This window comes from Rhamphochromis sp. 'chilingali' (assembly GCF_963969265.1).
Source record: "Rhamphochromis sp. 'chilingali' genome assembly, chromosome: 20".
NCBI classification, from domain to species: domain Eukaryota; kingdom Metazoa; phylum Chordata; class Actinopteri; order Cichliformes; family Cichlidae; genus Rhamphochromis; species Rhamphochromis sp. 'chilingali'.
In genome coordinates, this window is record NC_137947.1 from 11950169 (window position 1) to 11966455 (window position 16287).

Genomic DNA, 16287 nt, shown 5'->3' on the forward strand with positions numbered 1-16287 from the left:
AATATAGAGATGGACATAAGCATGATGGAACCCCTTTAAAAAGGAATCGTCCAGTTCAGTTGATCTGGTAATCCGGAGAGTAAATAAATGTAGACATAGACACAAAGAAGCCAAGCGCACTGTATATATGTGTATACAGTATATCCTCCTTCTGCTGTTATTTATATTGTTGGAGATAACTTTTATTCTCATTAACACATCATAACAAGTTTGCGTCTGTTGGACTTGCAGCACATTATGCTGACCTTAAAGTGAATGACATTTCGATTAAAAAGCGAGAAAGGCGCCACACATCACTCATAACAGCTACAACATGAGAGATGATTTTCTGGGTCACACTTTCAGGCATTTCCCAGGCTTGATTACAGCTTAGAGACTTAGTGGATTTATGGAAGTGGTTTATTTCTCACCCCATCTCCAACTTAAAAAACCCCCCACCCCATCTAAAACATCTATAAGATGCGTTCTGACTCATTTGCTTGGTGTAATCGATGAGGAGCACGCCACACATCACAGTGTGCTGGGAAAGAAATATCAGAACCCCGCGTCTGGAAATTATGCATAAGCTTCATCACTCCGACAATTAATCTGGAGTTAATCGTGTCAGTTTAGCTGCAATTAGTCTTTAATGTATTCATAAACATAACAAATAACTGGCAAATAACTTACATCAAGCATTAACATAGTAGGCATTAGATTTACATGACACTGACTTAAGGTTTGAGCAGCTTGACAAATTTAAGATAGCAGCACACAAGGAGCCTTGAGCACCACAGTAATTATCTGGTGTCTTTCTGTCTAGAGGAAATTAATCCGGTGACAGTATCCTTTCTATCTTCCCGTCACACACTTTGTTTGGAGTCATCAAGTAATTTATGGTAATGGAGTCATAGAGTCAATTGGCCTAAAATGAGGAGCATGGCGAGTGAATATGCACGAACAATTGTGAATAAATCCAAAGAAATTGTTCACTTAAATTCCTCTTTTATGTCTTTTTCAATCTCTGGCCTCTGAATCTTGAGAGGGCTCTTGTGAGGCATCTCGTCTATGAAGGAAAAAAAAAAGAAGCCTATAAATGCACGCTATGCGTGTGAAAATATGACTCTGTTAGTTGTCTTCAAAAGCACACAGATGATGTCCATAGTGTTCTGTGTCACAGTTCATCCCTCTCCTCTCCCTCGCAGACACACGCTGCCCTCTGGCTGTTCATGTAAGGTCTGCAACCAAGAGTCCAAACTGTGTTGTAGAGAGCGTCTGCCATCGATTCACAGGCTAGGAGAAAAAAATATGAGAGAGGAGGGACGCTGATTAATTTATTTTTTCTTCTTTGACAACTTGTGGCTATGCACAGGCAGGAAGAGGGGAAAGTTAAATATCTCACCTTGCACTTTCGAAACAAACCCCAGACTCTTCTTAAGGTCAGAGCAGATGCCATGCAGGCACGAGCGAAACCTGGAGTCACAGTCGTACTTGCTCGTACCGCAGTTTTCGTAGCACATGTCAAGCTGGTTGCAGCACTTTGTCATAGCAGGGATCCCCAGGTCAAGCTGTCAGAGATAGATTGTGTCAGCACAGTCTGCTCAAACCGAACATGTGGCTTTTACAGCCATTAAGGTTGTTAATGATATTGCTTTGAAAGCTGTTGGTGCTATGAACAGGCAACCTACAGCAGCATTCACCTGGAATCCCACCAGAGAGGTGCTGCAGCCGTTGGGCTCTGAGAGCTGGAAGCCAGGACGAGGTTGAGGAAGTTCTCCTGAGAAAACATGGAAGCTTCATTTAGGTCTTGAACTTGACTGCGTTAGCAAACAAATTTCATGAGTTGCTCCTGTTCATCCTCAGGTGTGTATCATTTCACAGATAAGATATACCTTCTGTTTGAGAACATGTATATGGATGATTGAGACGAGGGAAAGCTAAACTCCCACTGATAAACAGATGCATTCAGGTTTCGGTATAAGAAGCCTGAGGCCCAGGCATGTTATCTTGGATCAATAAAGAAGTACTTTAGCCCTGATCGTCGGTCCTGAGGCTCAGAGAGAGAAACTCTTGTCTAAATTAGAGGCATTTTCACTATGTCCTTCGCTACAAGTGAAAAACCTGGGTGTTATTTTTGACTCTGAGCTTGGTTTTATCCCACATATTAAACATGTGACCAAAATTGGATTTTATCATCTAAAAAATATAGCCAGAGTCCGCCCTATTCTCTCTCAGGCCAACACAGAGATGCTGATGCATGCTTTTATTACCAGTCGTATTGATTACTGTAATGCCCTGCTCTCTGGTCTTCCTAAGAAGAATATTTCAACTTTACAACTTTTACAAAACTCTGCAGCTCGTGTGCTGACGAAGACCAGAGGGCGGGCCCACATTACACCGGTTTTAGAATTGCTGCATTGGCTCCCCGTGTGTTTCAGGATCGATTTTAAAGTTCTTTTATTGGTTTTTAAATGTCTTAATGGTCTTGGGCCTTCTTATCTCTCAGATCTGCTTTTACCATATGAACCCTCGCGGACCCTGAGGTCCTCTGGTACTGGCCTTTTGATTGTCCCTAAAGTCAGGACACATACTCACGGAGAGGCAGCGTTTCAGTGGTATGGTCCTCGTCTGTGGAACAGCCTGCCGGAGGAGCTCAGGGCCGCAGAGAACGTACATGTTTTTAAGAACAGGCTCAAGACCCACCTTTTTAATTTAGCTTTTACTTAACGTTTATTTATTTTATGCTTATTTATTCTATCCTGTTATTTTATTATTAATTCAGGCTTTACCTAATATTTATTGATTTTATTCTTATCCATTTTTTAATCTTCTTACTCTATTTATATTTATATTTATATTGTAACCCGTTCTTATTTATTTTATCATTTTACCCTGTATATAGCCTATTGTGGCATATCTCCAGTGTTTCCTCGGAGGGGGCTCTCTGCACCGGGGCTGTGATTGACCGTGGCTGCTGGGTCTCTGGGGGTCCTCTCAGCCTGGCTGGGGGGCTCCTTTGCCTCCCTCCTGCTGTGTGCCTGGAGGCTGCGGTCTGTGACTGGCTCTTGGTGCAGACGGCTCCCTGTTATAGTGTTTCCTCACTTGGCTCATGTGAACCCAGCCCAATTTTTACTCTACATTAAGTGTGCGTGTGGGTGGGCGGGGGGGGGGGGGAAGATATGTATGTATTCACATCATTTATGTTAATGAGAGTGCGGGGAGTGAGTTGGAGGGTGGAGTGGGCTGCTTTTAACTATGTAAAGCACTTTGTGCTACATTTTTTGTATGAAAAGTGCTTTATAAATAAAGATTGATTGATTGATTGATTGATTGATTGATTGATTGATTGATTGATTGATTGATTGATTGATTGATAGCAGTGGAATCGGATCTAAAAGTTGAACTAACCAAAAAATATCTAGTTAAGGAAGCATATTGGAAGTGGAAAACACAGTAATCATTTGAAAATCTGCTGAGGGTCAGAAACATTTTTTGGGGGGAAGCTAAAAACAACAATGTGTAAAAACTCTTCTCAAAATCCCTTAAAGACCGGTGAACTTGAACAGAGAATTTTAAGATGGATTCTTACCATATCTTCTGCAGCGGTACTCACAAACACCATTGTGTCCACCGACCAGTTCCACCAGGGAGTCGAAGTATCCGTGCGCAGTCTGGAAATTATTTCTAATAGAGTTGAGGCCCCAGCTGCTGTCTTCTTGTTCCTGTGCTGTTTTCTGGGACTTGTTTGTCTGAACTGGTCTGATCTCATTCGCCTCTTCCCCAGAAGAAGGTTGTTCCAGGCTCTTAGCTTCTTTAGTAAAAGCTTTCAGAGCAGGGCTGTCTCCAGGAGGCCCATCACTGCCTGGCACTGATTCTTTGACTGTAGCACCTTCTGCTACCACCTGGACATCTTCTTCATGTTTGTCACCTGATTGGCTACCCTTCACACCTATTTCACGCAGCGGTTTGTCACCAAAAACGCTGTTACCTGCGTTTGCCTCAGCTGAAGATGAATCACCTACTTCAACAGCAGTGACACCTTCTTTGGCTACGTCAACAGAGGCATCTTCGGCAGCGACAACTGACTCAGCAGCAGGGCCTCCGTCCTCCTTTGCGTCAGTCTGGTAGTAGCCTAAAGTGGCACACGTCCCTGTGGACAGGCAGAGGAGGAGCAGGACAACAGTCCGAAGCAGCATGGTGTCGAAGTGGCAACAATCCAAGCAGAAGTGAGCCGTCAGTAACAGGATGGGAAGAGCTTAGACTGTGAGGGACAAAAACACACTTTGCCCCGACTGACTCTGTCATCCAGAGCGAAGACTTTGACCTCTGATTAGATTCCGGCAGACAGCAAAGCATTCCCTCATGTCAGGGGCAAAGGTCACCCTCTATCAATCCAAAGAAAAGCTTCAATGATTACACTAATTCTCTGTGATTATTTATCAAATGAGTACTGTCATCAAGGCTTTCTGCACACAGTTATAATTGGATTTCTTTTTCTTTTTTGCTAAGTCATGTGGAATTGAACCTAGAGGAAAATCTCTTTAGGATTCCCGTTAACGCAACATATTTAATACCCCGTTAAAGGAAATACAGCATTAAATAGAAATCCTATCCATGCTGACATTTCTCAAGACATTACAAACCCCTAGACTATCTTCACTGTTTTTGATAAAGGTTACACACAGACACTTCAGCCCTGAATAAGAACAGAGGCAAACTACTGTTAATGTGACATAAGAGAGTGGAAGCATAACAGCATGAACGTTTATGTTATGTTATGATTTCAAGAGTAAAAAAGTTCCGCGGCTCAGCTGGAACATCACTATGTGAAGAATACTAAGCAAATCTTTTCAGTTACACAGTAAAAGCAATATGGGAATTTTGCTTTAGTGCAGGCGTCTTAATTTCCTGCTGACACAATTTTCTCAAAAGTCTCTGCTGCCCTCTAGTGTTTGAAGAGTAGGTTGCTCCCAGTTATTCCATTACTTTATGTTTATATTTTAGATGGATGCTACACTGCTAGTTTATTTATGCAACGCATGACTAACTCTTATACACTCACATAGCATTATATATACAGTATACGTGTTATGTTATTGTATCTTATTTAACACTTAAGCTTTAAAAATTACTGCTAGACTAAAGCATCAGTAAATATAACAAAACAATACTCATAAGGAGGATTTTAAATATCACTGTGTTAATATTTTTGTTCTTTTTCTTAGAATGCAGGATTGGAGTGAAGCATTTTAAAATGGTGTCATTGTTTGCTTTCCGATACTAGTAGTTTGTTTACCCACAGTAGCATTTGCAGCACGCTACAGCTGGGAACAAATATTTTCTAACTAATAACGCTGCACTGTTTTGTTGTCGACAGTTCCCAGATGTGATCTGATTAACATCTCTGATTATGAGTCAGCTATATCGACAGCATGGTGCATGATGAGGGTGAGTGTAGTTGAACTAAGTCTGTTAAAGAACAAAAAAAAAATCTGCATTTTGCTTGAGTCAGAGCTCAGGTCTTAACAGAATACAGGTAGAATGAAATGACCACAAGGTGAAGGTTACTGCCAAAAACGAGGTTCAACTATTAACCAAATCTGAGAGTTCACTTAATTTTGTCACACAGCACAGTGAATGTATTATAGGTCTATTCAATAACACAATAACACACGAAAGATTTGTTTCTAAGTTATTAACTTTAGCGCGCTATGATTTTCCATACTTGAAACTGGGGCGACCAGATGATTTTTTAACAAGTTCATGCACACAAACACTTCTGCCACCGCCTTATGGCGACTGGTGACGCCATTCACTCTGCTTGTAGATCTTGGTGTATTTCATCCCACAAAATCCTGTGGTAAAACACAGCATAGCAAGAAGAAGTAAGTAAAAATGGTCACAAACTAATCAAGTGCCACATATTCACTGTTCCACATACCGTCTTATGGCCTTGCTTGCTTTCTCCTTGTTCAGCACTGCGCTGATGTTGTTTTCAAGATCCTTAAAAGACAGCACATCTGACTCTCACATAGTAAACATACATTTGAAATATCTAATACCTGCAATTAAAAACAAACAAACAGACAAACAAAAAACATGCTAAAAAAGACCCCCTCTCATACCTTGCTAATGACCCTTAGATGCTCATTTGAGGCTATCAGCTTCAATATTTCAGTCTGGAAACAAACAGGCAAAAAGCACATTTCTTGCTAAACTCTTAACTTTGCTCAGTGTGATTTACAAGTTGAGCTATGCCTTTATAAGCCAGTGTGAAATGAGGCCAAATGTAGCACCTGTTGGTCTCTGATATGTCCTTTAGTAGCTGTGGTTGTAACAGTGGACACCAACTTCTCTTCTAGCTCTTCCTCCAGCTGTTTGATTTCCTTCCAAACATTCATTACTTGAAGCCTCTTGAACTGGATGCTGTCAGAATAGCCAGAGACACTCACAGTATCCTGCAGCCCTGACCGACATGTATCTGTTCAAACACAGATGAGGTGAACATGAATGCAATGCATAGAGAACTGATAAGAATTGATGCGTACTCATCATGGGCATGAATGCCATGGTAACTTTGGGCTTAATTTCTTTGAATTGTTGTTTACAGATGGGAGATGCTTTACAATTCCACCAGGGTGGCGTGATTGTAAAGCATACATCTTTAATGACTTAAAAAAACAAGAATTTGGTGCAGAAGTTTGGATTTTCTCTAATCTACACAGGGTCAAAAGCACACATACAGACTCAAAAATATACAAACATTCACTTAAATCTTTTAATATGTGGTGCTAAAAGTTCTACAATGTCTTTTAACTTGACATGGTCCATTAACTTCTTGCTAGTGATGATTGACTACAACTGGTAATTTCTCTTTGCCAGCATAGAAAAAATCCTTTGACAGTAGTCAATGGATTGACCAACACTGAGAAGAATGAGAAAAAGCACAAGTAATGCAGATGTGGCACCATGTTGTCAAGGTCTGGAAGAAGAGCCAAACTGTCACCCTCAGATGGGAAGAAATTAGGATGTTCAGAGACAACCAAACAACTGCCAAGACAAAAGCTTGTCATACGCTGGGAAATGCTGGAATAGCGTCATTACTATGGACTAAGAGGGTGCTCAACAAGAAAGAAGCCTTTGCACCAAAATGAAGTTCTTCAGGCTTGACTAAAATGTGCAGCGGTCTACATGAACAAGTCAAAAATCTTCTGGAGAAAATTTTTATGGTCAGAGAAGGCAAAGATTGAGCTATTTGGCCATGGTGACAAGAGGTATGTTCGGAGGAGTAAAGGAGGCTTTCAAAGCTAAAAACACGTATCAGCTGCCAAGCATGGTGGCGGTAGGATCTGGCTCTGGGGCTGATTTACTGCCAGGGGTACTGACACATTAAACAAAGTGGAAGGAATCCAAATTCTTCAACTTCACCTCAAATCAACAGCTAGATGACTGAAACTTGGAGACAACTGGGTGTTCCAACAGGACAATGATCTCAAAGACACATAAAAACTGGTTTTGGAGTGGATAAAGCAGGTTAACATTAAAACATTCTGGAACGGCATTCCCAAAACGCTGACCTCAACCTAATTAAAATTATGGTCTAAAAGCTTCATTCATTAAAAGGTCTGAATTACTATGACATTCATAACGATAGTGATCCTAACTGCATATGAAGACATCCCTGCTGGGATTAGAAAGTGACCACTGACACTACAACGTTGTTTGTTATGACTGTTGGCACCAAAAAGTGATTATTTGTTCACTCTTAAAGACCGCAGATATATCTAAAACTTAGCATGCTGTATAGAAAATTAACTGTTTACTAACAATAAGGTACAAAAAATATGTTAAGGTCTTAAGACTTACTTTTCTTGTAACTGTCCTTCGGGTGCATGGCAGCTGAAATGTTCTGTAACTCATTTTGGACCCTGAGGTTTGAAAGGACAAACACACTTCAACTAAAAAGAATGTACATAAGTACAAGCCTGCTGTTGATACTTTGTTTTGTGGTACCGTTTCTTCTCCTCTAGAGCTCTTCTAGCCTCATGCTCCAGCCTGCAAACCTCCTTTTCAGCATCGTCCAACTTGGTTTCGCTTACTTTGAGTGAAGTATTCGGTGACTGAAGCAAGAACAAAACATTAGGACCTAAATTATTTTCCAAAAAAGCAAAAGATGCTTGAGATTAATGCTGCTAGTAGCTAGTAGCTGCTGTTATTGTGTATATATTTATTTATATTTAGATTTCTTCATACATTCTTATATAGTTCTATATTGTGTATTGTGTATTTTGTTGTACAGTTATTTTATTTTCAACTTTAATTTATATATTTTATCTTATTCCTTCCCAGTTAAATTTACCCTTCATTCTAATTTGTGTTGTACAGTTATTTCATTTTTAACCTTAATTTATATTTTATTCCTTCTTAGTTAAATTTACCCTTTTTAATTTTTCATATTTATTTCCTATCTTATTCATAGTCTTTTCCTTTTTTGTTTTCTTTAGGTCACGAGCAGTTGTCCAAGCATTTCACTACATATCGTACTGTGTATGACTGTGTACGTGACAAATAAAATTTGAATTTGAATTTGAATTTGGCTACTGCTGAAGAACTAAAGGTTTTATCCTTCTCTGTGGGAAGTTTAAATATTTACTGTTTAAACCTTGTTTAGAAATACGTGTAGGCTTTTTTTTTTAAAGAAACATTAACTGTAGACAAGGGACTGAAAATACCCACAAAATCAAATAACGAACTCTGTGACAAGCGGCATCTTTGACTCTTTGTACTGTGAGGAAATCTACGAATATCAGCACTGTTGTTTTCCTTTTTTATGTAAAACAATTTCCATTCTTTAAAGGCAAAATGAGCATGAGAATATATTGTATAGGAACACTATGAATGAATGTCTTTGACACAAAAATGTCTGAATATCACAGTCATTTCTCAGGTTATATCTTCAGTATGTGTGTCTTTGGGCAGTGTTCCTTACCAGGCTGCGTGGTGAGGACTGCAAACTCATCAGGTGGTTGACGTATAAATCATATTCTGTCTGGAAGAGAAAAGAAAGCTTTATTACAGACTGAGAATTATGTTGATTTAAAAAAATGTCCTTGTAGAAAATCCTTCAGAAAAAGATTTTAGAAATTGTATGCACTGCAGCTTACTACCATGTTTAATAATAACAAAAAAAGGATTTCAGCTGCATGAAAAGTAAAATTGTGCACTTTGCAAACTGCAGCATGGGAAGTCTTTTTACTGACAGTCTAAGCAAAACTATCATGTGCAAAAGAAACTTGAGGCATTCGTTATGAATGAGCAGTAATGGAACCATCGCCCTCTGATGACCTCCTCTCTGATGCATCGCGACCAGGTTCCAGTGGCTGCTCTACTTGTACTTGCTACTCCAGGGACTCACTCTCTCTTGGCTCTAATACATCTGTCGGTACATGCTAAAAATGAGCTGGTGGGTACAGAGGAAATGGAAAAACCTTAATTTCCCTCAGGATGCGTCCAAACACTGGCGAGTCTTCACATACATCATCAAAGACGTCACTGAACACCGCAAGGCGGTCTCTGCTGGGCCAGCTCTGCGCAGACAACTTAATCAACCCCTGCGCACAAGACCACACACACAATATTAGCAGGTTAAAAGTGTGTTAGAGTGTATGCATGTTGAAGTCTGTGCATGTCTTTACCCTGTGTTCAGAGAGCCCTTTAGGTTTACTATATCATGCAAAATGCAAAAAAAGAAAGAAAAAAGCAATTACAGACAGTTTATTGATGTCATGGTTTGTGTCACAATCCTCACCTCTTGCAGTTTCCTTGCATGCATTTCAGCAACATTTTTTACAGCCCAGAGGTCCGGTTTGGCCATGACTTGCCAGCCAAAGCATTTTTTCTTCTCTTGCTGGTTTTGGTTGTTCAGGCTGTCCTGGTCAGAACGGCTCAATGTGAAATGATGATTTACCCCCAGATCAGATGGAGATTTAGTTTTTTTCTGAGAACAAGCTTTCTGCTGGACAGGCAAAGTCCTTGAGGGACGGTAAACTATATGAGATAGACTTATATGTTCTCTTCTTTCAGGATGTGATGTATGATCTTGTGTGTACCCCAAGACTCTAGGCTCTACTAAAGCTGTGCCAGAAGTGAGCTCAGGGGGGAACTCTTTCATTTCATTCTTTTTTGCCTTTGTCTGTATCTGCTGGAGAGATAGTGGGTTTCGACTTTCTTCTTGGCTCTGAGACATCCTCCAAAAAACCGACTTTGTCTCCTCTTGAGGCTGACTCTGGTTCAGGCTGCGAGGCCCCAGATGACCCGAGGAGTAGGCCAGGATATCAGCCTTCTGCCCGGCTTCAGCCGCCAGCAGCAGTCTGTGGATATCACTCCCATAGCGCCCAGGCTTTGGCTTCACACTGCTGGACATGGCTGTGAAGGCCAACTTATTGTTGTATAGTTGTTTTAAAGACATACGAGTAATAATATCTAATTATCTCAAGAGGTGTACAATTTCTTAAAATATTAAAAACATTCGTTATTCTTTCTGGTGAATAGAAATGCACCCTAAAAAGGAATTTTTCTCTCAAACGAAATCAAAATGACTTAAATTTTATGGTAAATCCAGACACTGCACAAATAATTCAAAGAGAGTTTACGCTTATAGCAAAACTACTAGTGCCTCACATTCACGTGATTAATTTATTTACTAAAGATCGTGCTGCAGGATAACAGAATGAAATAAACTCTCATTAATGACCTCACCTGTTAGCTAACTGTAATTTGGACAGGCTCAGGACAGAAAACAAACTTTCTTCATGGCCGCAGCAGTCTGTGCTTCACTCGGTTGCCAAGGTGATCGAAGTGCGTAATGTTTGTGCTGCGTTCAGTGTCCCGATAATAATCGTACCCGTGAGCTTTCAGGCGCTAGTCCTCACCTGGACCTGACGAAGAAAACAGCTGGAGTGAGATTGTAGAGTACTCTATGCGTTAAGTAAGTTTGTGTTCATAGATATCTAAACATTAACGCAATTATGGGATCAGCTTACTTATATTCAAAGAAGGAAACTATTAAAAACATTTACATCTATAAAAAAAAATTGTTTCATTATTTGATAAGAACTCCAGTGCTCTTCAATAAATACTACATATGTTCCTGCACAGAACGAAAAATTAATACAAATCTTTGTGAAATGGGGAAATGTTGTTACTTGTAAAAACTTTATTCAAACTCTTCACTTCATCTTCACCTGGTTCTTTGTAATAAGTGGGTTATTATGTGCATTAAACACAGGGTCCTGAGGGAGTAGGAGAAAAACAGTGAAACATGGACTCAGGGTTCAAGTCACCAGAATACACAGATGGCAAAATTGAACATGAATAAAAAACTGTAATGTATTTTATTGTACATTAATATGGTTGTGTTGCAACAACGTTTTGCATTCATTTGCATTCTTATTTTGTCCACTACCTCAACATGTAAAATGTTATCATTAGAGGTTTATTTAATGACTATTCACATATGAAATGCCACAGTCCATCTCTAGTCTGAGCAATGACTTAATTTAAGTAATTTAAGTTCCCTTAGTCAAAATGTAAATTTAAATTGATCATCTCTGTGGGAAGAATGCAGTCAGATTAAATATTGTTCATATTGTTTACTGAGAATTTGTAAAGAAATGTTTTTTAATAGTCAGTAGGCAATGGCACCAAAAAGATACTACATAATTATATGAAAAAATATGAAAGTAAGACAGAATTGTACAGTGAGTCATCTTTTTGTCTTTTTACTCCATCAATCCAAATGTGCTTAAACTTTCCCTCCCTCCATAGCACCAGCTGCCAACTGTTTAACACAGTGATGGATCTGTAGTTTTGGGCAGCCATCTTGTAGAAATTCGATTGTTAACATGAATGATAACGGCAGCGGATGAGGCTTTATTACAAAACTAGTTCAGTCAGCTGCAAGCCTTTGTCGTGCAAGCACAATAAGACAACTATACACACTCCCAGAATTCCAAGAGGAGATCTCAGGAACTCATCTTCTTAAAAGAAACATTTATGACATTCAGATTTTGCCGACTTTCGTATTCTTTCACTACATTTGTTTGACCAGCTCAAAGGGCAAAAGTGATATTACAGAGTGAATTAAATACAGTAATTATTACAGAGTTACCATAAAGTGTTGATACTGAAATGCTATAGATGCTATAAATGATAAACACTCTACTTTTCAGTTTATTTATAGCTGCAAACAAGAGGCCATTTCACAAATTTCCTGAAATTTCTAATAACTCAAAAGTATTAAAAAGTATTCTTTTCTTTTTTCATTTTTTTTTAGAACAATTAAAAAGTAGGGTGATGCTACTGACCATTCAGGGGTGATGCATTGTTACTGATCATTGAAACAGGCCCAAGAAAGAAAGGTATGTAGGTAATGAATAAACTGGCACAAAGGTGTATTTTCAGGTATTTATTAAAAGTCATTTGGGCTACTGCTCTTACATGTACAGTTAAGACATTCCTCAGTTATTCTTGGTAACAGTAACATGTCTAGACTGTTTAATTTATCTTAATGTTTACTTTGTACAAAACAAAAAAAGGCCAACATTATTTTTCTTTGTATAAAAAATATAAGTTAATTTAAATTTAACTCTAATTAAGAAAATAACAATAGTAATAATAGCAATAATAATAATAATAATAATAATAATAATAATAATAATAATAATAATGATAAGCTAAACATAGTGCAGACAATAGGATATAACTGGTGCTGAAAAGTAGAAGGGACAGTGCAGTGACTTTATCATGTTGTCAGGTGGGGTTGGAGTGGGGAAAAGACAAAGCTTTCTTTCATGCTCGTGCTCTCTCTCTGTGTCTCTCACATACACACACACATGCGCACACACACACTCACACACACAGTCAGAAAGTGCGCGACTGCCATTCAGAGTAGCACCATCAGAGCATACATCTCAGTCTGTACAAACTAAATCCTAGATTGTACACAGTATACACCTATATGCAAAAAGTTTGAATATAAAGTTCGGTTTAGGTGCATGCTAATTGTTGCTCTTGGTTGAAGCTTACTGGAAGCAATTCTGAAAAGTAAGACAGAGCACATGGTGGTAACTGATGGCGCGCTTACCCACGTGCCACCACCGAGCGTCTACAACCAACGAAACATTCATCGAAATGTACATTCACAACACCGGGGCCGCAGTATCAGTCGCATAACAAATTACTGGAGCAATAGTGTCAGTCTCTGAGGGACACTGTCCACTGGAATGACAGTTTCAGACAAATAAATTTGTCTTTTGGAAGATCTCGGAAACTCATGTGAAAGCGTCCAAATGTGTGTGCGCCCCCCCCCCCTCCCCCCAACCCCCAGCATGAGGTTGGAGAATCAGTGTAAAAGTGTAAAATGATTGATTTCCTTCGAGGGAAACTTCAGTCACACACCGGCAAACGGTCAAACTACATTCTTCACTTGCAATCCCAGAGTTGGACATATTTCACTTTAGCTTAACAGGTTTGACATTATGGGAAAATATGAAGCAGATGACTGTTTGCCGTTAACTTCAGCCTCTATGAAACTTGCTTATAAAAAAAAAAAGAGAAGATATAACATCCCAAACTATGCAGTCCACTTCCTACAGTCATTCTTTAGTTAACTTGTTGTGCAAAGTAATTGATGATGTGATAGTGGCTTCAAAAATGAGAGAGGAAATTAAGCAGTATGCAGTCTTGGCTTAATATAAACATCTGGAACGGGAAACTTGCTCATTCCTTTTTCCTGATCTCCGTACTACAAACAGTGACTGCTGATCTGGGGTCAGATCCTGTTAATCCGAAGGATGTTGATGTACTGTGCAGCAGGTTTCTACACGCTTGGGGCTAAAAGGCTGCGGGGTCCACTTCAGGAAACATTGTGACTCTCTTGTGACTGTATTCACAAATGTCGGCATTATGTAACTCATCACAGTTCATTCACGCTTGTAGCATACACTGCAGGGGATTTCTGCCATCTCCTCGCAGAATAGGCTGTATGTCTTTATTCAAGTACTGCAAAGGATTTTTGCTGAAAAAGTAATAAAAAAAAATCTAGTGTCCACCTTCTCAATGAGATGGCATTACACCCCTACATCTGCTCCACACATTCCTTCTGTCTCTGGGAATACCTTGCTGAAGTAGTGCGCATACGGCAAACACAGAAGGCAAACAGTACCGTTTTAAAAAAAGAAAGGAAAAAAAAAGCCTGAACTGACAACAAGATTTCACATATCCTAGCCTGTGAAAGGTTCAGAATAAGGCCTCTGCAAATACAAGACCATAATGGAATCAGCTCATATGAAGAAAAATAATAAAATAACATAATACAGCCAAAATAAAGCAACCAAGTCTGTTCTACCAAGTGAATTCCCAAGCTGAGTGGACGTAGGGCGATGGATTGAATTCCCTCACCAACAACTGTCTGTCACTCTCTGGGATCGGTGAAACCGTCAGTGTTGACACCTCCGTCACCCGATGAGGTAACTGTGTGTGTGTGTTTTGAAAGTCAAGTCGCCTTTATCTAATCCGTCTCCTGCCAACACAGATTGCGGGTTCATTCCCCTTCAATGGTCTGGGTCAACGGCAGGATTCAGGCTGTGTTCCTTTGGTGAGCAAGCAACCCTCCTTTGTCTGTCAGTTGTCCACCTTAACAGGGCCCGAATCACAAGGCCGGCTGGGCACGATGTCCTCCACCTCTCCCCTTGCTATTTTCTCCCACTGGCCCAGGTTCTCTCTGCAAATACAAACCACCTCAATCAGATGCACAGTGGAAAAGATTTCATTTACAAGTGCAGAGGCATGGCTTTGAGTCTGAAATAAGAGAATTAAGAATCACACCAGTACACAAAATTTTCAAATCATGCAAAAATTGCAAAACTACAAAACACACACACACACAAAAAAAGGACGAAGTTGATTTGCAAAACAAAACAGTAGCTACAACAGTGGCCAGGCAACACAATCAGTTCTTGTTGTCATGAAGGTGATCTCTCCCCCATGTGCTGTGATTGACACAAGAGTGCAAAAAACCAAAACAAAGCAAAACCTTCCCTTTGCTGCTATTCTATTCAATTAGACAGCCTGATGCAGTTTACATGTCTTTGGCAGATCCCACAACACGCAGCAGGGCTCCACAGGGTCTAGGCCTGTTGCCCACCCGGAGCTCGGTGCTGACGTACAGCTGGGGCTTAAGTATTACACTGCTCACTTTGTTTGCATTCCCCACAGATCAAGGACACATTTTATAAAGCAGCAGAAGGGCAGACGAATGTGCAACACAATCCCGTTCAAAAACCAGAAATAACAACTGTAAATACCTTCTTTACACTCTTATCTATTGTGCACGCAGACATGCCCGATGCACAATGTCACACCACACACAGTGACGCACAAAGTTAGCACACTGTAGTCTATATTTATTTTTCATTTAATCCAAATACTTTTTAAAAAAACTCATAACAAAAGTGGGGTCAAACATTAATAGCAGAACATGCCATTTTTTTGTATTTTTCACTGGAATGCTTAAAAACGTGTGCCTGTGCACACACACCTTATCACCTCTGATCTTACTGGATTAGTACTGTATTAAGGACGGCGCATGCATTACTGGTTACCCTTCAAGCTGCTGTCAGCTCATTTATCGATCACAGCAGAGCAGAAATAAGCATGACAATAATGTGTAAAGCAACATTTAGACTTTGGCGTTTTAGACATTTTTCACAAAAAAAACCAAGAATTATTCATTCACTCAATTTCTTTGTCAACTCTAGCTTTGAATAACTTACTTGCAGGCCTTTAGCAGAGGACCTGATGGAGGAAAAAGCTCAGCAAGTGTCGTGTAACATGGAACTGCAACACCATTGTAGAATCCCACCTTTAAAAAAATGAGAAAGCAAATGTAAAATGGACTTAATAATAGCAAAACATGTAGCATGTGCTAATATTTGTATATTTGCATTTTTGGCTTTGTACACCACCACAGAGGATTTTAAATCAAGTGTGACTGAAGTGCAGACACGTTGGAAAACTGTTTCATAAACTTGTATAGGAATAAAATACATTTTTATATGTAATCCTCCATTTTTAGAGGCTCAAAGTTATTTGGAGAAACTAACATCATTTTAAATACAAGGACTGTTTTTAGTGCAGTCTAGGACCCATGGACATCATCAAATGCTGTGTTTCCTCCACTGAAATGCTCTGCCTGGCCAGGCCTGTATTCAGTCTTATCTTCAGGAAACTGAAAAGCATGGTCCATTG

General features: G+C 39.6%; 3 protein-coding genes across 6 annotated transcripts in view; all 3 read right to left on the reverse strand.

The window, feature by feature from the left end:
• Positions 1-249: 249 nt before the first annotated feature.
• pla2g12b (phospholipase A2, group XIIB) lies at positions 250-4304 on the reverse strand. Of its 2 annotated transcripts, none has more exons than XM_080868485.1 (4): positions 3569-4304; positions 1680-1756; positions 1382-1547; positions 250-1272 (listed from the first exon to the last, which is right to left on the reverse strand). In XM_080868485.1, exons 1-4 carry the CDS (start codon positions 4173-4175, stop codon positions 1154-1156), a joined length of 969 nt encoding a protein of 322 aa, XP_080724611.1. In that variant the 5' UTR covers positions 4176-4304; the 3' UTR covers positions 250-1153. The 2 variants fall into 2 exon arrangements, with proteins under 2 accessions (XP_080724611.1, XP_080724610.1); XM_080868484.1 differs by having other exon boundaries at positions 1668-1756.
• A 179-nt stretch (positions 4305-4483) lies between these two features.
• Positions 4484-10810, reverse strand: LOC308388034 (uncharacterized protein C6orf118-like). 2 transcript variants are annotated; one of them, XM_080868483.1, is made up of 10 exons: positions 10738-10810; positions 9788-10404; positions 9468-9590; positions 8969-9028; positions 7993-8099; positions 7846-7907; positions 6276-6460; positions 6105-6158; positions 5921-5982; positions 4484-5834 (listed from the first exon to the last, which is right to left on the reverse strand). In XM_080868483.1, exons 2-10 carry the CDS (start codon positions 10400-10402, stop codon positions 5792-5794), a joined length of 1311 nt encoding a protein of 436 aa, XP_080724609.1. In that variant the 5' UTR covers positions 10403-10404; positions 10738-10810; the 3' UTR covers positions 4484-5791. The 2 variants fall into 2 exon arrangements, with proteins under 2 accessions (XP_080724609.1, XP_080724608.1); XM_080868482.1 differs by having other exon boundaries at positions 9788-10791.
• A 1632-nt stretch (positions 10811-12442) lies between these two features.
• Positions 12443-16287, reverse strand: part of pde10a (phosphodiesterase 10A) — a 53787-nt gene continuing 49942 nt past the window's right edge. The window contains exons 21-22 of one of the 2 annotated variants that reach the window (XM_080869244.1): positions 15813-15901; positions 12443-14761 (exon numbers count right to left, since the gene is read on the reverse strand). In XM_080869244.1, the coding sequence (XP_080725370.1) occupies positions 14662-14761; positions 15813-15901 (189 nt within the window). In that variant the 3' untranslated portion in view covers positions 12443-14661. Of the gene's footprint in view, positions 14762-15812; positions 15902-16287 lie in introns of those variants that run through there. The other variant, XR_013970109.1, reaches the window with a different exon arrangement.